The 19,510-nt window shown below is 46.1% G+C and overlaps 5 protein-coding genes across 5 annotated transcripts; 1 reads left to right on the top strand and 4 right to left on the bottom strand.

Moving 5' to 3' along the window:
* Positions 1-1,052: 1,052 nt before the first annotated feature.
* On the bottom strand, positions 1,053-3,446 carry GIQ15_00116 (uncharacterized protein; the record flags this gene model as incomplete). The annotated part of the gene is made up of 1 exon (XM_033547533.1): positions 1,053-3,446. The coding sequence occupies one exon, from the start codon at positions 3,444-3,446 to the stop codon at positions 1,053-1,055; it is 2,394 nt and encodes a 797-aa protein (XP_033408484.1).
* Positions 3,447-8,171: 4,725 nt separating this feature from the next.
* On the bottom strand, positions 8,172-9,787 carry GIQ15_00115 (FAD dependent monooxygenase; the record flags this gene model as incomplete). The annotated part of the gene is made up of 6 exons (XM_033547532.1): positions 8,172-8,498; positions 8,569-8,600; positions 8,667-8,762; positions 8,823-8,949; positions 9,007-9,201; positions 9,263-9,787. The coding sequence occupies 6 exons, from the start codon at positions 9,785-9,787 to the stop codon at positions 8,172-8,174; spliced, it is 1,302 nt and encodes a 433-aa protein (XP_033408483.1).
* Positions 9,788-11,605: 1,818 nt separating this feature from the next.
* GIQ15_00114 (uncharacterized protein) lies at positions 11,606-12,514 on the bottom strand (the record flags this gene model as incomplete). Its single annotated transcript, XM_033547531.1, has 1 exon — positions 11,606-12,514. One exon carries the CDS (start codon positions 12,512-12,514, stop codon positions 11,606-11,608), a length of 909 nt encoding a protein of 302 aa, XP_033408482.1.
* Positions 12,515-13,787: 1,273 nt separating this feature from the next.
* Positions 13,788-15,041, top strand: GIQ15_00113 (uncharacterized protein; the record flags this gene model as incomplete). The annotated part of the gene is made up of 1 exon (XM_033547530.1): positions 13,788-15,041. The coding sequence occupies one exon, from the start codon at positions 13,788-13,790 to the stop codon at positions 15,039-15,041; it is 1,254 nt and encodes a 417-aa protein (XP_033408481.1).
* A 1,144-nt stretch (positions 15,042-16,185) lies between these two features.
* On the bottom strand, positions 16,186-17,782 carry GIQ15_00112 (uncharacterized protein; the record flags this gene model as incomplete). Its single annotated transcript, XM_033547529.1, has 3 exons — positions 16,186-16,737; positions 16,812-17,414; positions 17,486-17,782. The coding sequence occupies 3 exons, from the start codon at positions 17,780-17,782 to the stop codon at positions 16,186-16,188; spliced, it is 1,452 nt and encodes a 483-aa protein (XP_033408480.1).
* Between the last annotated feature and the right edge of the window lie 1,728 nt (positions 17,783-19,510).

Below are 19,510 nucleotides of genomic sequence, written 5' to 3'. Positions count from 1 at the left end.
CTATAACCTATCCTACAGGGAACAAGGGTGTCTTTGCATAATGCCATCCTACATTTGGAGTTTTTATTTTCATATTTTGGGGGATCCGGGCAAGGATGGATGCTCGGCACTGGTTCAAGGACCTTGAACACCCCCTGCCCCTTTCAGCTGTTCCAAGCCTTATATTCCCTTTGTGTATTTTCCAGAGTCAATATTTCCCTAGAGGGTCTACGGAGTACCGAGGCCCTGGAAACCTGACATTGCAATTGACGATTAGGGAAACTACAGGGTTAGATGGGAGGAATTATAGCACTAGACGAATTGGGTTGCTAAACTGTGCCCGTACTTATGCAAGTATCTCAGAGCAACTAAGATGTTCCCGCTTTCTAGTCATTTTCATTTTTCAATACAGTCTGCAACCATGGCCTTTCTGCCTTGCGCTGCTAAGCTAATAGACCTTGCATCGGCCTGATGCATATTCAATATCGCCGGTTTCTCTGCCTTGGTTTATGGGTATGTCCAGATAGGTTGATATCGCTGCACCGCATCCAGCAGGAGTCACATCATCCTTCCCACGTTCCAATCATCCCAAAAGGCACCCCCCAGGGCTTATTATATCTTCGTGTAAAAGCGGGATCCCACAGGCACCACGAACCATAGATTGTATCATATAACACGATCTGGAAGATTTGCTATCTCCATATCTCCTGGTTTTGACGGAATAGCTCTGTTAGAAGGATAACCCTGCCGATTTTTACAGTGCGCATTTTTCTGACCGTTTCCACTAAAATTCAACCATATAACAGTTTATAATGGATCATATAAATATCGTAGGTCTCTTGTATTTGTGGAGGTATTGAAAACGTGTCGTCTCTAATAAATAATTTCGAACGGATGTAACTGACAAAAAATCTAGTTCAATAATAGAAAAGGGGATGTCCAATGCATTCAACGCTAAACACAAAACCAAAAAACCAATAAAAACCAATTCCATTCAAACGCCCGTATAATCCATTTTCCCCATCTATTTTGTATATGGTTGGTTGCCGTGACCGTCATTAGTATTTTTCAATCTAACCGAGATAACCCAGGTCCAAAGGCATGTAACCATTCTCTCCTTCCATGCAGGTTAGGTCAGGCATGCCATGGAAATCGCCATGGCCATTCGTATCAAGAGGACTCCCGAATAGAAGGGGTCCAGCCCCGAAGTCCGGATCATTCTCTGAAGGCATGAACAACGGTTGGGCGAAATTCACATGGTCCCCAAGGAATTTCTTACCGGCATCATTCGGGGCCATATCGAATCCAGTTAACCCCATCCCATTATGGCGGAAAATAGCCCCGTTGTTTACTGAAGGCGACACGCAGCTTCGTGGAACATGCTCTGGTTTGGTTGACATGATCGGCTCTGGAAGCTCAAACATGTTAGTGCTTCCGTGACTATCAAAGCAGGGCGGACTGACAGTCCGTCGCATCTTTCTGGGTGGCTGTAGCGGTGACATACCAGATGGAGTAAAAGGCGATGTCATTCCACTGTGGTCCAGCGTCGCAAGCGACGAACCGGCAGTGTGCATATGAAGTGGATCAAATCCATCCTGACTAGAAACAGGAGAAGTATCTGACCCCAGAAACATATCGAGGGATAGCTGATTAGGAATCGAAGCTAGGTAAGATGGTTCGTCGGGAAGGGGGGAGTCTGGCTGGGATAGACCCCCTGAAACGCTTGTGCTGCTACTCTGAGAAAGATTTTGGATTCTCGAGCGGAATTGGGCAACCGGGGATGGATCGCTATGTGTCAAAGGTGGTGTAGACTCGTGGATAGATGAGAAGACCACTTTTGCAAACTTTAGTCGTTTCTTAATGGTTCGCATCGTTGATGATGCCCGAGAGAGCTCCCCTCGACTAATATCGTGCAATTGTTGAGAAAGATAAAGGAGCTCCCTATTTTTAGCAATGATCGCTTGATACTCATCACGCCCGCAAGTAGCACGGCTGTGAATATACGCAAGCGCCCGGCTGCATGCATCAAGGCCAAGGGCAAAAGTGTCAGAAACGCTTTTGGTTTTGAGCCCAGGCCCAGGAAGGAGAGTGGTGGCCTTTGGCGAGATAATAGAGTGTGATATGGCGACCAATGCATTGGCAGATTGACAGAACTCATTAATGCGCTCTGGAGTCATAATAATCACACTATCTGAGGTCTGTCGTTGTGGGAATAGCATATGGACAATCATAGTATGATATGCGATTAGCACCACGGACCGGGTAGATCCAGGGGTAACCTCAAGTTCAACCTGTCGAATGGCTTCACTTAAAATGTGTCGGATCTTCCCACAGAGAGTAGGGAGCTCTAGCTGGAAGCTAAGAAGCCGACGGAGCTGATGGATATGTCTTGCTTGCCACTCAACTGTTTCTAGAGTATCTTTCAAATCTGGGTTGGGGCAGAGTGCGTATATGTGAGCAGCCGTGCTAGCTACCTGGCTAAGAGGCCAGAGCTCTTGCAAGGCTCGTGATTGTGCTCTTAGTGTGGAGACATTGTCTGAAGCTAGATCAAGGCTGATTGTCATCGACGTTGACTCGTCGACGAAGGGGAATTGTGAAGGGGTTTGTTCCGGCAATAGAAGGTTGTATGGCTGGTCGATTTGCATCAGGGACCATACTGTTGTAGACCAGCACACCCAGTATATATTCCGGATTAGTTCACCGTCGACGTATCGAACGTCGATACCGTTCAACTTGGTCCCATTTGCGGAGACGCCGTGGTTGAGACCCCTGTGTAGCTCTGAGACGATTCGGCAGGCATACGCTGTTAAACATGAACCCCGTCGAGCATTTCCCATGCAGATCTCTCGCCAGGCCATAAGAATCAATGCTTGAGACGAAGCTATGTCTCGGTTCAGCACACTTCGGTTCTGGATCTGGTAAGTTGCGAAATCAAACAGCAACTGTCCCTCGGTGTCATAGTTTTGACCATTCTCGTGGACGAGGCAGGCATCAGAGAGTATGGTAGCGAGGAGTGCCTCATCGTAGGTGCTGTTCTTGAGCGAACTGAGGAGAAGGGTTTTTGAGATCAGTGACGACAAAGGGTGAACAGAGAACCATAGGTCGATAAGCTGAAGGATACGGTGCGAAGAGTATGACTTGAGCGGGTTCTTCCTTGGAGTTATGTTGTCAAACATTTCCTGCGTCGTATCGCGAGCTAGGCTGGTGATGCAGTATCGTCGTGGAAAGTTATCCTCCACTTCGCAGTTCAGGTCCCCGAAGCGAAGAGATATCATTTCAACAATTTCTCGGGTCATGAAGCTCATTAGACCGTCATAGCTTATCCGCTGCGGAACTTCGTGAGAGCTGCCTTCGGTCTGCTTCAGGCGGTCGTGGCCAGCTGCGATAGCGCCCTGAAAGATCGTTGCACGCATACCGACCTTGCTGATAAAACATTCATGGAACATTGCCTTGAGATCATCTCCCATCAGCGGTCCCTGGAGAGTAGGGTCCCATTGTCTGGAAGGCTTCCCACTCCCATCAAGGGAGCCATGCCCGGTTGATTTGCCAGCTTGGTTGCGATCAGAGGCTAAACCAAGCTTTGAGTCCCTTGACTCGGTGTGTTTTCGCTTTGGCCGGCCTTTTGCTGCCTCAAGGTCGTATACACAATCAATGTTTCGTTCCTGGCAGGCTTCGCAGATACTCTGGCCGGAGCATCGAATCTTTCGGCTTCGACAGAAGTGACAGCTCTTTCTCAGCACAGGAGTCCCTTTAGAACCTCAATTGTTGGTCAGCTGTTCAACTATTGTCTCGGGGTGAAGAGAGCACGGCAAGGAAATATCAAGGGGATGCTCACTGTGTGATGATGAACTCATCCTGAATTATTTTGGATGCAAGTCAAAGTCGGGCAGTTGGCAGGTCTCGGTTACCTATCTCCTTCCAGAGGTGAGGTATTCTGGCGGCGATTATGTATTAGGATTATGATTATTATGTTTATAATAATTTTCGATCCCAGATGCCAATCAATGGCTATGCCGGGCTGTGGGTGTGTGTCGGCTGGATTGCTGGATATATCAAGAAAGATGAAGGTGTATTCAGGATGGAGGAGGAGGAGAGATAAAAGTGCGATGCAGGATAAATATGTAGTTTATGCTGGTGAGTTTCTGGAGAGACTTCCTCATGCAAGATGGGCAGGGTAAATATATAGTTGATGTAATGTATCTCGAAGAAGTGAGTTCCCTTGCTTCGTTCCCTCGAGAAATCCTTTCTTCACTGCAATGACGAGAGAGTTATGGATCGGCAAGGGGCCTCTAACTGGCCAACCTTTATACCTTACCCTTCCCCCGGTCCGATGCTGCATATCCACCCCAGCTTCTCACCCACGCGAGGTAAGGTTATTTAGGTTTGCAAATAAAAAAGAAAAAGAAAAAAGGAAGAAAAAGGAAAAGGAGAACAGAAAATCCCCATGCTTTGTTACAAATCGGGAAAAAGCAAGAAAGTGAGGGATGCGCAGAGACAACAAACCGTACGACAACAGAGCAGACAGGGGCCGGACAACCCCTGTCCGTAAGCAGCCAACTATCAACGGGGCTGGACGCATGCGACGAGGAAAAAAGAAAAGAAACGAGAATGCAAGGGAGAGAAAACCTTGAGGTGGGCCAGAATGTCGCTGGAAAAGAGGAAGAATGTAGCGACGCTAAACCATCGAGTCAATTTACCCCCAGCCTCTAAACTTATTCCACAGTTTGGCGTTACTCTAAGAAGGGAGACTAAGCCCAGATGGCGGCATTCAATGTAAGTAATTCCTTTAACACTGCTAGGCGGATCGGTATGGCTTCAAAGCACGCCGGTGCCCGAAGAGCACTTGCAAGGCTGCTGGCGTTGTTACAGCGTGTGTAGATCAGGGGCCAACGAGCCTCAGTTGTCTAGGGGCTGAGTGGTAGGTAGGCTCGTGAATTTTCCCATTTTTCATCTACCTCATACCACGCACGCCTGCGTCGGAACCCTTCAGCGCATCAAGGGGTGAGCCGAGTCCGGGATTCAGCTCATAGGGCTCGCGGGATCAGCTGGTGACCCTAATCCTCCGATAACTTGCACCCCATTTTGTCCTTTCTTTCCTTCTTTTCTTCCATGAAAACCTTTTTACGCTTTGGTTAAGAGGAGAGGAAGATGATGATGCTATGCCCAGACGATACTCAGTGTTTCATCTTATGCCATGTGGGAGTAAAGCCGTGGCAGACGGCACACATACACATGGTACACACGGTACACGCCATCGGCGTGGCTATCGAATTCAATTCGCTCCCGAGAACTTTCATCCTTGAGCCCTATCTATTCTTGTCTAGAAGTTACTCGGGAATACAGAGAATTACAGCCAGCCTAGAGTGCCACTCTCTCCTCTTTTTTGCCTCATTAGGAATATAAGTCTTACACTACATTGTCATCGACGGCACGGTGCGAGTATGGAAAATAATGCACCGTCATCTCCTGCCACGTTTTCTCTAGGTGATAGAGTTAAATGCAGCCTCCCCTTGTATAATGTCAGAGCCTGATCGGTTTACGGTGGAGCTTTGGCCAAATCACATTACAGCATCACATCGTATCCTTCTGTGATAAGTGGAACTCAGGGATCGCACCCTTCTCATGCACCAATCTGCCAGTTCCCTGCTCCCATGTTTCATCGAACTCAGGCTCCTACCTTTCTTCAATACCACGAGGGCAAGGAAGGCAAAACTGTGATTAGTAAATGTAAGCGTGGCACTTCCCGCCCTTGCAATAGTTCCCCGATATATTAACATCCTCACAATTAAGGAAGCACGCCTCGTGTTTGATTATACAAATGTAGCTAGACTGATAGCTCCTTAGTGGTGAGATACAAGACCACAACAACATTAAACCTGCCTCTCCAGTATGACAAAGCCCAGGTCATCAGCCGAGTTCCTCATGTTGTTTAGAGTGATGTCGTAACAGCCTATAGAGTGCTAACAGCTTCTACGCCAATACTAATCATTTTCAGATAGTATGGATTATCAATGAAAGGATGCCGTTTGTGCGTTATACCCATCAGCATCTGAAACAGGGAGCACTGAAGTTCCGGAATGTTCAGTAGGCTTTATCTGATCTTCACGGGGAATTACAATAGGGTGTTTGATATATAGTAATGCCACGTGTGTCAAGGTTCTCATCTATGGTTTCGAGATAGATGCTCGAGTTGGCTTAGACGTTTATTGAGAGCAATCAACCTCCCACAGTCTGACTGATCCGCAGATCGATCGCCGGCGAATAGGGCTAGTGGGATTAGTGAAAATACATACATCTCGGCCGGATACTTAGATTTTGACTTTTCCCTACTTACGGCCGTCTTCATGGAGTATGTCAATCTTCGTGTTCGCGCTGAAGGAGTGAGTATGTTGCTCGTTGCTCCCCGCGGAGTGGAGGATGTACATGTAGAGTGGCTTAGCTAAACTACCTTAATATATTTAAAGTTGCGGCTAAATATATCCACCTTTCCGATTTTGGTCCTAGCGTAGGTTTTCAATTGGTCCAGCGCTTGAGCCCGCTCGGAGCTCGGCCCGCCGCGTGGTAAATGCCAAGGATAAATGGATACTTCCGCCGAACTTTAGCCACGCGAGGAAACCCCAGCTTGCACTCCGTGTATAATAAGGCACTGGATTCGCCGTTCTGTTCTAAAGTTATCTTAAATCCGTTATTCTGGAGGTAGATCAGCTCTCCAATATAATCCAGGCCGCTTCTGTTTCATGCTTCTGACCGATTTTGTGTTTGGGGTTGATGCTTGGACATTTCTTTACGGCTAGGGTTTGCCAGGACTACTCTTCGTAGCTGGGTACCCCGTATTGCATCGGCGCTTTGGTTGAATATCCATTGCACTCCACGTGTTTTATGCGGCTCCCGCTTATGAACACGCGACCATGTATGTAGCATGTAATAAGAATGAGGGTGAGCCGTCGTATTTTCTGGTGCGTATAACATTTCAAATGCCCAGCAACAGGATACGGTGGAAGTAAATATAGGAGTTTCATGTATATCAAATATAGATTCTGTGACTTGCACTGGCTGCCTTCGTTAAACGGCTAATTTTGAATCCTATCTATTTTTGCATACCTCTTCTTTTCCATGGTAGTAGCGATCATTCCGGGATTCAATAATGAATGTTTTCAACATAAATAAGAGCTTCAATATGTCGGTTTTAACTTGACAACTGAATATTGGCAGGTTTGCTTCGTATTTTTGACAAACTCAGATATTATTGAGTTTTATGGGATGGGATTGGCAACAGTTTGTCATAGGAAAGGAGTATCCCTATAATTATCGGAGTACGAGACCTCCTTCTACCAGGCAGTATCATGGATATATATTACTTAATAATAGTTAAAGAAGAAATTAGCAGGAGGTGAAACATGAAAATCAGCGTCGGATAGACTATATAGTGGCTACTTGTACAAAAGCAGACATCCCATTTATGGATAAAAGGGGAAACTATTCAATGTAATAACGAGGCATATGAATGGAGATTGATCAATTTACAACGTTGCGGCTCAAAACATCAATCTTTTCATGAAAAGATAAATTGTGGCCGCAATACCCAAGTGCCCCAACATTGAGACAGCTGCAGAAAATGAGATTTCTAATTGTATTAGAATGGCCGGATGGATATAATTTCTTGGTCCGTTTCATTGAACACCTTTTAAAGCTGTGTTACGAGTCAGTAGAGAATTTATGTACTAGTACACACAACTGGGAGATGTTATTTAAGAAATATCATTCCTACATTGTTTTCATTGTGTATTCCGTGGATGCCAATGTAAGGGCCCTGCATTGTGGGTATGGGCAGTTGCAAATCGTTCGTGGGCTAAGGAGTGGTATAGGTGACTCATTGACGTCGATATAAAATATGCAGTGAATGAGCAGTATACGATAAGTGCCGTTGAAAGTTGGTATAATTTATTCTAATAGAAGAATATCAAATGAGAATCTACATAACCAAACAAGCTAATCTATAGAAAACATGTAATGCATATCATAAAGGCAGGTTCTCCTCATTGCAAAGATATAGATAACCACGCCAGGAAAGGAAATATTAAAAAAATCAGACATCAAAAAGAGAAGAGATAACAGTTCAGATCATTAAGTGGAGACTTCAGCAAACGAACCGCTTTATATATTAGGTTGTGTAGAAAATCCAAACCCCTTTTTCACTTTGCTGAAGCAGCCTGACCGGCAGGAATGTCCAACAAAGGGTATTTGATAGTTGGCTGGTAGTTGAATAGCCAGGTGAAATACCACACCCAAACGCTGGTAGGGAGGTATTTATAAAGCACTTTCCGCACAAATGGCCCAAGCCCGTATGGAAGTCTCGCGGTATGCACTTTTGCGAAGTTCTCAGAGAATTGAATAAGGTCATTTGCTCTCTTCTGACGGATTTCAGAATATCTGTCGAAGGCGGTTGGGTCGTTGAGATGGAAGTGTTCGTGCAGAGCATTGCCGAGCTCCACGGCATCTTCAATGGCTTGACATCCGCCCTATATTTTATCGTTAATCAAATGTGGATGGGGTGGAGAAGGAACATTTAGAATATTAAGCTTAATTTACCTGGCCGAAAAATGAAGTCATCGAATGAGCGGCTGCAAAGAGTATTAGTAAGCACCTAATCTCAGCGCGAGAAAAAATAAAAATAGGGGAGCACAAACCATCACCAACGAGAACGATTCTTCCTTTCACCATTTCAGGAACTTCGAGTTCTTGGAAGACATTGGCGGCGGTAACACGCTCTGAAGCATCGACGACTATTTCGAGATGTTGGTAAGGCACATATCGCTAATAAATGGACAGAAGATTATACTGACTTGTCTTCATCTTAGATTCTTTGCCGAATGGATGGAACCGTTCTCCATATACCTCATTCACTGTGTCCTTAGTGGCTCCCTTCCACACTGACCGATCGGGCACCTCGCCTGGCTTTAGTCTCGCTCCCTTGATTTATTATTAGCCTCCAATTTCATCTATTTTGGGCGACAGTCAAGAACGTACCGCAACACCGATATACCACTGCCTGTTGTCCTTGCATGGCCAGGTTGTGAGAATCGCGTCATCATACAGTAACCAATGCGCGACTCCCTCGTCCTTGGTGGTCAAATGTGTCAAAGGCTTGGTGTATCCGGACATGTGGACTCTGCCAGTGAAGCGAATAGTGTTCGTCGCCTTCATTCCAATCTTCTCAGCTAACTATGCGGACAGTTGTGTTAGCGCCACAAGCTCATTCGATGCACCTTTCCGGGGAACCCACCACTCGACGAGTATAACTTCGGATTCCATCGGCCCCGACAATGATATCGGCATGAACCACACGACCGTCTTCGGCCTTGACAACGGCATAGGGTGCGTCTGCTTCGTCGACAATGTCGTTCACGTTAAAGCCCAAGCGGACAACATCGTTACCTCCTGCGGCCTCGAGTAGCAAGTAGTGGAATTGATGTCTCTCCATCTTATGCACATAGTATCCGAACGCCTCCTTGGTCATTCCAAACCGCTGAGAGCCCCAAAACTCGTTGTTTCTGTAAATGTGGACTTCATGCAATTCCTGTGAATGTTTAGCCAACTTTTCGAAGATACCGAGTTGGTCTAAAGCACGGAGACAGTTAGGGGCAAGTGATATTCCGGCTCCCTGAGGAGTTATCTCCGCATATCGTTCGAGAACGACATAGGAGATATCGAGACGGCGAAGGATGGCGGCCATGGTAAGACCGCCGATGCCCCCTCCACATATCGCAACCTGGACGCGCTCTGGCGTTTGGGGCTTGGTTTCGGCCATTGTTTCGGTGGTTGAAGCTGCTAAAATTTTGGCAATTTTGGATTTCAGCCTGGTATTTATTTCGCTTGAGCAGAGGAGAGTGTTGAAGTAGACTGTGGCAAATGCAAGAAGAAGCTTGAATGCTTAAGCCTGTCTCCTTGGACACAGAATTAGGAATCAAGTGGATGATTGGGCCAGATGTAGAAGACGAACAAGCTAAGAAGGGAAAGGCGAGGGCTAAGTTGGAGAAGGGAGATAAGATATAGGAACTTTTTCAGCCGATTAAGAATCCAAAATTTACTACGGAGTACTCCTTCAGAAAGAATATTCCGTTGCTAAAACCAGCTCTCCGGCCTTATTCAGTGGCTAGAAAGGGCCTTTATAAGGTGATCTAGGCTGAAACACAGAGAATATTTCCATATTTAGGTACAAATTGAGATCGCCCCGTTCACTACCGGAGAAGCAAAGTACTGGAATATACATACTTCCGGAGCCTAGTGTCGACCTCTACGGACGTTTATAACTAACGTTAGATCCCTTTTTGGAGATACAAGGAGTAGGTGGTACTCCGGTTATGTTTGTAGTGGTCGAAGGGATTCTAACACTTTGCATCTCGACGAAATGGCCACGAGGCTGACGCTTAAAACCAACAGGCCAAAAACACCCAATGCGACAGCATCACCTACAGAAATCGAGTAACTAATTAGTAATCTCTAGTTTATTGCCTTCTTGCGCGGGCCATGATAGCCGGCATCTCAGCCTCAACACGCGAGGTAGAACGGACTTGCACGGCGTGGTGCTCCATCTACAACGTGGCGTGAGGGAATCTAGAAAACCTCTAGTCGTTTAATTATGCCAAATCCCTTTTCATCCCTCATTTGCTAGATAATGAGGAACCGAGATCCTCATTGATGCGCAGGGATTAAGTATCCGTCTGCTCGTAGTCCAGCTGGCCCTGGTCTTGATATAGAACGTGGGAGCAAGGAACTGTATATAGGGATTCCGGTTCTTTAAGGCGCTGATATAGGCCTTCAGTCTACCCGCACTGCATCATTTCACACTCTGATTTGTGGAGTGTGTGGTCGGAAATTATATCCCCGTCTTGGACCCCTTGTTTTCGTCTCTAGAGTAGAACCATACATATCAGTGGCATGCGTGAACATCAGCGTGGGATTTGTCAGATCGCGAGGAGCTATCACTTGAAACACGGAGGTTAGAGGCCACTAATGGCTTAACTCCGCTCACTACACGACAAGACGAAAAAAGTACACGAGCATATGGTGTTCTTGCAGGTAGGAGATAGGAACATTGAAGCGAGACGAGACGAGACTGTACGCAGATTGGATACCTCCAATAAACGGCTACGTACGAAAGCAGAGCCAGAAATACGTAGCACCATGGTTCGGTTAATGAATATTGTATCATGTAGAAATAGCTGTGTTTATTTGCTCTATCCAATCTATGATAATTGATGCCCAAGCGGAAATAGAAAAAAAAGATTATTCAGCCAGTAAATACAGTTGCAAAAGAACTTCCATAGAGGGTATATCAACCCGCAATCCGATATATCATGAGTATTAGCGTGATTTTTGCGAGACCCTCGTTTGGATGCTTGCCAGTTGAGATAAGAATGTTTCCAGTATGCACTTTTTGCTATGGTGTGCATAGGACCTCCGAAAACACAGTTCCGTAGAGAGTAGAAATGATATCACAGACTCCCGAGTCTGTTCTTGATATTGACGAAGATGAAATTAAGCGAGTGTTAATATGTGAAGAGAAGCGCGATTTGTGAACTCGTGCATTCGTATGAGACTTGTTGCGCGGCGTTTTTCTTTCGATTTAGTAGTCAAGATTGTCCAACACATGCTTAACGAGATATGTAAGTTCATCAGCGTGTTCGGAGTCAAAGCATCCATCGTGTGTTGCGTCAATAGTCAGAGTGTTAAAGGACTTGAAAGATTCGGCGGGCCATAGTAGTGTATTATCCTGAGACCTCTTCTGGGCCAGCATCTTGCGGCGTTCATTGACCAGGGAATCTATATTCTCGCGAACGGTGCACCTAATCAAGGTGACCTCTGTTTCGCTGAAATCAAATTCATCGACTCTGCTTCCCTGTGAAGCCAGCACACCAAGTCCCTGGTGAATATGTTTTCTCATCCTTCCTAGCATTTCAGGGACGGATAGCTCTTCGGCAAACTCTTCACTGTCACTGTCGTTGTTGCTCTCTTCACCACTGCTGCTGTAGTAGTCATCCTCAAAGAGGCCACATTGAAATAGTGGGATCGCAGGGGCGTTCATACGTGTAGCGATAGCGTTGTATGTGATTGCTGCTTGGATATCGTGTTGCTTCTTGTCTTGAAACTTTGGAAAGTATCTTGGATTTACTGAATCGATCAGTATGACGTGTGGTACTTCATCGCCCTGTGCCTGGAGTATCGCTGCCATCTCCATAGCAATCATTCCACCCATCGACCATCCACCTAGGAGATATGGGCCAAAAGGTTGGATCTCACGACGGACAGTTGAGACGTATTCTTCTGCCACCTGTGACAAAGTGCCATTCAATGGGTTTGCCAAGGTCGATGTGTACATTGGAGAAGAGATGCCATAGACAGGGCGATCCTCTTCGATCTCGGAGAGAGGGCCGAGGGCGAAGTATGGCAATGCAAGGCCAGAAATCGCGTGAACGAGAATCAAAGGCGTCAGGTTAGAGTCAGGGTCGCCCTGAAGGAGAGTAATGGTGTCCATAATTCTTCAGGGGGAAAAGGGCCAAATGTAGGAGTCTAGTGAAGAGGATAGATTGCTTTTGCTTGGCTTTGCACAAAGTGTAGACGATGAACTGGACGCAATGATTCAATCTTGCGTGGTGATCTAGGATAGAAATGAATGTATATTGGATTTAATTTGGAGCCGGTCCGGTCCTTGGAAGTGCGGGCAGGTGCTTAAATTAATACAAGACTTCAGCAGAGGCTCTCTCCTCAATAAATGCGGCCTATTTCCTATGTTAATCCTTCTAGGAGTCATGCTTGCTGAGGATGGCAGTACGTCGGTTGTTTTGGACAAATAAATGTACGGTTATCAGGTTATGGGTGCTGTGGGACAGCTGGACTAGAAGACTAGCCGCACGATATCCCTCTTCCAAATCAACCATAAGAGGCGAGTAAGAGTAGGCGACAGGTACAGATGCCGCTACTGGCCAGACCTAAGACACAAGCTACATCGCGTAGGGATGAGTAATGGCCGTTCTGTGACAGCTTCTACACGTGGAGATCGTTGCATGGGAGACGAAGGAAGGGGGGCTTGAAGGCCAAAAGTATGGATGATTTCTTGGGAAGCCACGCGATGGCGGCCGTGTATTCTCGAAGGCGGCGGTGCAGGGGTAGACCTCGTCGACTGCCGTGTCCCCTGTCCTTGTCTCACTGCAGGGACGAGTTCAGAGGATCGTGACGCAGGAGATGGTGATAGTTGATGTTGAGGAGGAGAGGAGGAAGAAGAGCAAAAGAGCAGAAGGGATGGAGGTTGAAAGAGACGAGGTCACGTGTGATTACTAATGTATAGGTACTTCCTTTTTCTATAGAGTTACTGCCCATAAATAAGTATCTGATACCTACTAGCGACGTCGCTTATGTCGACTACAAGCTCCAAAACCAACCATCGCCAGCCCGATATACAGCGGACATTTCTTGCGTAGAACCCGCTCCCCAAGCCATCGAGATATGGCTTCTCTCCGCGCGGAGGCTTCTATTGAGGACCGTCCTATGCATAGTGTCTGGAGTTAACGGTGGTGGCTACTTGGTGTTGGAGCTTGGTGTTGGACAGGAGCAGATATAATTACAATGAAGCATCCTTCGATCTTCATTGATGTCTCTCAGATTTTTTAAACCGTCTCGAGTACTTGAAGGCTGACATCCGACTCAGTCGCTAATTCTCACCGAGTTTCGTGCTGGCCTGCGAGACCATCCTACTTTCATTGTTTCACGCTTCATTTTTCCCCGAATACAGCAATATCACCCCTGGAAAGATGCGTGGCATCCTTACCCTTGTCGCCCTTGGGGTTGCGGCTCTCCCCCAAGCAAGCGCAGCACCTAGTGAACGAAATGGGAAGATGGTTGATTTGCCTTTGAAGCTGTACTCGAACGGTTTCAACACAGACTTGATCACCATCGGCACACCTGCCCAGTCAACCAGGCTCTTCATCGACTGGACCTGGATCGGCCCATATACCGTCTCTACCAAATGCAACCATACCAACAACGCCTTTGGATGCCTTGCCCCCGGCCAGAGACTGTTCAACGAGACGCAATCAACGACTCTTGTCAACCAGACCAACTTGTATCCAACTCGAACATGGAACCCCAACCATTTCTTCATGGACAAGGATCTCACGGCGGTCTTTGCCTCCGACATCTATCGTGTTGGTAGCGAGGAGGCTCGGATTACGCTTCAGCTTTCGCAGCAGAACTGGAAAGCCCCGTTCCCTTATCCATTCAGTGGAATCTTTGGCATGTCTCCAGTCTTCAAGACAGACAATGCCTCCGTCCAGGCCCCATTCTATCAGATGTTGCAACAAGACAAGTTTCACTCTGGAATGACTTCATTCATCTATTGCTATAGTGATGAGCCAGGTGCGAAGTCGCCACCGAAGGAGCGATGCAATGGAAACGACGCCGTCCAGACCCTTGGTGGCTACCACCATAGAGATATCGGATGGAGAGGAATCGAGTGGATCAACACGGTTGTCTTCCCTATTGTCAACGAAATCGACTTTATCTATAACCCAGCTATTTACAACTACTGGTCTATCCCCGTCACCAAGCACTTTATCGGTAATGAAGAGCAGGCTCTCAATACCACCACAGGCTCTGCAGTAGTCTTTGACCACGCTAGCTACGGCCGCGGTGCCGCTTTATCCATCGCAAGTTACAAGCGCCTTGTTTCTATTACCAATGGCCAGCCTGTCAACCTTACCACCGCCACTACCCCAAACAACGGCAAGCAACGCTATTACTCTGTGGACTGTGGGCAGATCGATTCGTTCCCAGCAGTCAAGTATCAATTTGGCAAATGGCGCCGAGTCTGGAGCATCGAAGCCAGGCACTATGTCTCCAAGGCTAAGACCACGGACGGCAAGGATGTCTGTGTTCTCAATGTCCGTGTTATTGGCCAGGGAGAAAGCTTTATCATTGGAAACCTTGGTGAAAATTTTGCCAAGGATAAGGTTATCTTATTCGACTTCGACAAGAACAGGGTTGGTCTAGCTGACCTCCGTGACTAGTTATTTCTTATTATCATTTCCCGTGCGTGGTGTCATCACTGCCTCCCATATCTTCATTAATGTCTTCTATCACTACTGCATTGGCCACATTGGGGCTAGGCATTCCTTTGTTTCTGATACATTCTATAGCCTTGATGTTAACCATACCAATAATTGTACATATCTATAGAAATCAACTTATACATATCCTATCAATTTGTTCCCTCTCTAAGCGCAAAAGTGGGATATACTTGGACAAAAGGTCTAGATTTTTTCGTCCTGCGTACTATATGCAGGGGCAGTGGATTTATTCTTGGGTGAGCGTGGGCATGGCTCGTATCAGACTTATCCGTCGAGTCTAGCTGAAAAGATGTTTTTAAATCAACGAATAGTGTATAGCAACATACCTCCGCGGAATTTAAAATCCAGGGCAGCACGCTGAGTCTGGCTTCTACGATTGGATATTAGCCAATTTGGCTTTTCAGCGCTGGTTATTATACGAATGCTTTACTATCCGCTCTTCATAACTAGTCACTCCGGCCGACAGAGGAGGGTTCAATTAATAACTTCATAAGGGTTTGTTATTGGTGAAGCCATAGTTTTGTGCCGCACCTCCTACATGAGAAGAAATACGAAGCATTCCATGGACATATATGTAAACGTGGGCGAAAACCAGCTCTGATAGATACAATTCATGAAAAAAACTGTAGAAAAGATCATGGGACTGGATGTGGGTTTGTGAATAAAAAACTATGTTTAGGGGAACATGGGGCAATTGGACCAGCTCTAAATAGGTTTCCAGCCCAGGAGAACTCTTAAGAATTGATCTTTTGTAAAACGTACAATACCGGGAGAATATATTTACATTAGTATACGGGATGTTTCAGTCGAAAGGCAATATGAATCAATTATATCTATATATAGTTGGATATGACAACGCTCTCTAGGTAGGGAAAAAGCATAACACGAGAAAAAATGCGGGAACTATAGACTGCTGACATGTAATTGATGAGGAAGTTGAAAATGAAAGGGTGATCATTTTTTTTAAGGGAGGAATGGAGACATGAAACTAAAAAGCTAGTAGAACATCAGTATATACTAAGATAAACACAGATATAATTATTTCGTGTAGCCATATTTCGCGCATCAGATGAGAAGAAAGAACCTATTTTGCCTTGGGCTGAATCTTAACACGGATGTCACCCTTGAGCCATGGGCTTCCAATTTTGCCGAAGTCCAAATTAGTGGTGTTCTGGTTAGCCTCGCCAGCGGGCCAGTCCATATCACAAGTCATCACAATCTTGGCAACAATGGTTCTCATCATCATCAAAGCCATCCTCTCGCCAGGACAACGATGACTTCCAGCTCCAAAAGGCAAGTAGCGAATGTTATTTCCTTCGTTCATCTTCTTCTGCAAGTTGGGATCTTCAATCCATCTCTCTGGCAGATATTCATGAGGGTTTTCCCAGATGCTAGGGTCGTGATGAGTGATATAAGGTGAGATGGAGACCATAGTACCTGCTGGGATGATGATCGATTTTTTGGAGTCAGCGTTAGCAAGCGTCTTGGCCTGACGGGTGAAACGAAGGTCATTGAATGCTACATAGTGGCGGACAGTCTCCTTCATTAGAGCACCAAGGAACTCGGATTTATCTGGGTTTGGGTTGGCAGCGAGCTCCTTGCGAAGCCGTTCGAGATATTCAGGCTTTTTAAGGAGCTGGCAGTGAGCGGGATAGGTTAGCATGACAACGCCCGCAAGTATATAATATAAATAAAATAGGGGTTAAGTACCTCAATGATGGTCCAGGCAACACCAGCAACTGTGCTGGTGTGGGCAGCGAACATCAGCACCGTGTGAAGGGCACTATATTTGTCCTTCAAATGTGCAGTGACTGGGTCACGGAGAGTATAGGAAATGTAATCTAGTTCCTTCTTCCATTTCTCAGGCTCCTTCTCACGAGCAGCAAGGCGAACTTTGAAGATCTCGCTGGTACGGTCACGAGCAGCCCATAGTCTTTTAGCAGTTGGGTGAGGAAGCCATTCTGGAAGGATGAAGTTCCAAATGCTACCAAGGTTCGCTTCCATGACGTGGAGTAGGTCGAAAAGCTCGTCTGCGGCGTCGTAAAAATCTGGGCCCATCATACACTGAACAATGATTTTGTGCACGATGTATGAAGTGTCTTTGAAAAGGGAAAGGGGCTCCTTGCGGTCTGCCCAGTCTGCAATTGCTTTCTCGGTCTCAATGCCGGCCAGGTTGGTGTAATGTGCGATAGCTGCATTGTTAGAGATTCCTCGGCTGAGGGATCCCACCAGGAGACGGAGCTGATCGAAAAAGTTTGGAACAACGACCTTGTTAAGGAATACTCCCATCCCATCACCGAACGACCAAACATCCTAGTGATACGTTAGACAGCGGTCTTTTGGTTTAATGATTCACCGTTTAAGTGTATATAGAGAACACCTACTTCACGAGCGAAAAGGTACTCCTTGTTTAAGGCAGGACCATTGAGCCAGATAGTATTTGTTAGGAGGAGATTGATTTGGAAAACCTGTCCGTACTTCTTGCCAGATTCTCGAACATATCCTTCCATATCCTTAGCATAATCAAGAAGATTTCCAATTATTGGTATATTTGATTTGACGGAAGGAATTCCGTTGTCATTGTACCATGCTCGAGCCTTGAAGATGACGACGAGGATGATAACTGCTGGTATTATATTGATCGGCTGCGTCAAGGCCGTTCGTAGGTAATCGACGAACATGATGGCGGCCAGTATTATGACCTAGTGTTGAGCAAAACGAAGTTCCACGGGGAATGTGATGTATAACCACTAGAAGTCTATCGCAGGCGAGAGACCACCGAATGATGAAGTAAGATGAAAGAATGAAGTGTGTAGGAATTAGCCAGATTCCGTACAAAATAGACAATGGAAAAAACAAGCCATTATTAAATAAGGCGGAATGCGATCAGGTAATATATCAGCCTAATTTTATCACCCACACGTAGATGGGGGGATTAGACTTAAAAAATGCTCCGTTAGATATTAAAGTAACGATTGATCCGATTCAAATGCTGCTCTGGAGATGGTCTGGCCTGTAACCTGTTTCCACGTTGTGAAGGGAGCGGCGAAGGCGTATTGAGAAGCCGACGCCTAACGGATCATTACGGACAGCCTCGTGTTCCATACTCTACCCAAACTGCATGTACATTATACCTGCCATTATGGCTGGGGCGGACGGAGAATAAACCGCTCGCCCTGAAACACCGCATGAAGCCATGGGGAGCAATTCCTATCGATAGCAGGTCAGCATATCAAGGTGAGCATCAAGCGAGACGTGCCATCCTTTGCCATGTCGCTGGGTTTTCAGGAACAAGATTGGCCAAGGAACTGGTTGCTATGTCGTAGCTAAAGGGTTTCTTCCACCAAATAATGAAGAGCATGTTTTGTTGACGCAAGCAGCGTGACTTTGTGCGATATGTTGTTTGATATCATGGTGCTAAATCTATGTTGGTCGTTCGCCTCCTAAACCCGATCGCGAAGTTTTGTTGATGTGCTTAGTCATCAATCACTCGGCAGTTGACTTGAGCCTCCATCTTCATCCATGAGAGCTCATCTGCATCCATGGACGGCGTATAATTATGTTATGCCAGTCAACAGCCTCCAATATCATGAATGATACCCACTAATATGACCCAACTGTCTGAGCTAGCTATTAAACACTACATCGAGTTATATTAAACTATCACGCAAAGTGAAAGAAAGGTTGTTGTCGCTGATACTTTTGAGTGATACTTCGGTAAAGCCAATGCTAGCGTATCGAAGTACTGGTTGTTTTATAAGATTTGGCCACGTCCTGAGACAGAGGGTAGCTGCCTCTGCATGGAAAGTCGCAAATCTTAGGATCAGTTCTTTGATTCGCCCATATATGTGGTGGCGCATGTCAATGCCTTGGAAGTCAGGAGCAAATACATGACATTGAATAATCGTGGTAACGTTGCTTCGTTTGAAAGAAGACCTCCTTTCATGGCCTTCAACATCCCAGATACCTATATGCCGCACTTCAGTAGAGAGCATTGATGAGAGGTAATAGTCAAGCTGGGAATTTCGTGGCCCTTATTGATTCCAGGAACCTGCTACCTTTTGTCTGAGATACGAGATATTTGATTGATTTGATTGGTCAGGTGGGTCTGGAGCAATCTATGAGATTTCAATCTATCAAGCACTGATCATCTAAATACACGATATTGAGCTCCTATTTATGTTCCTCATACGGCCATGTATCTTGCCATCGCGGAGATGCCAGCTACAGCTGAAACAGGCGTTAAAACGCCGGGCGTAGCATTTGTTCGATGATGGAGAGCTGACACTGATATTTAATGAAACGGCGTAGTTGACTAACGTGTTTCGTACGATCAGGCAGTATTACACCGAATCTCCGTTCAACATTTTGTCAGTCAGCCTTTTACCTAAAACCCCTCGGACAACCAC

This window comes from Arthroderma uncinatum, assembly GCF_011692745.1.
Source record: "Arthroderma uncinatum strain CBS 119779 chromosome Unknown scaffold1, whole genome shotgun sequence".
Lineage (NCBI taxonomy): Eukaryota > Fungi > Ascomycota > Eurotiomycetes > Onygenales > Arthrodermataceae > Arthroderma > Arthroderma uncinatum.
This window is presented reverse-complemented; position numbering and strand designations above follow the sequence as displayed.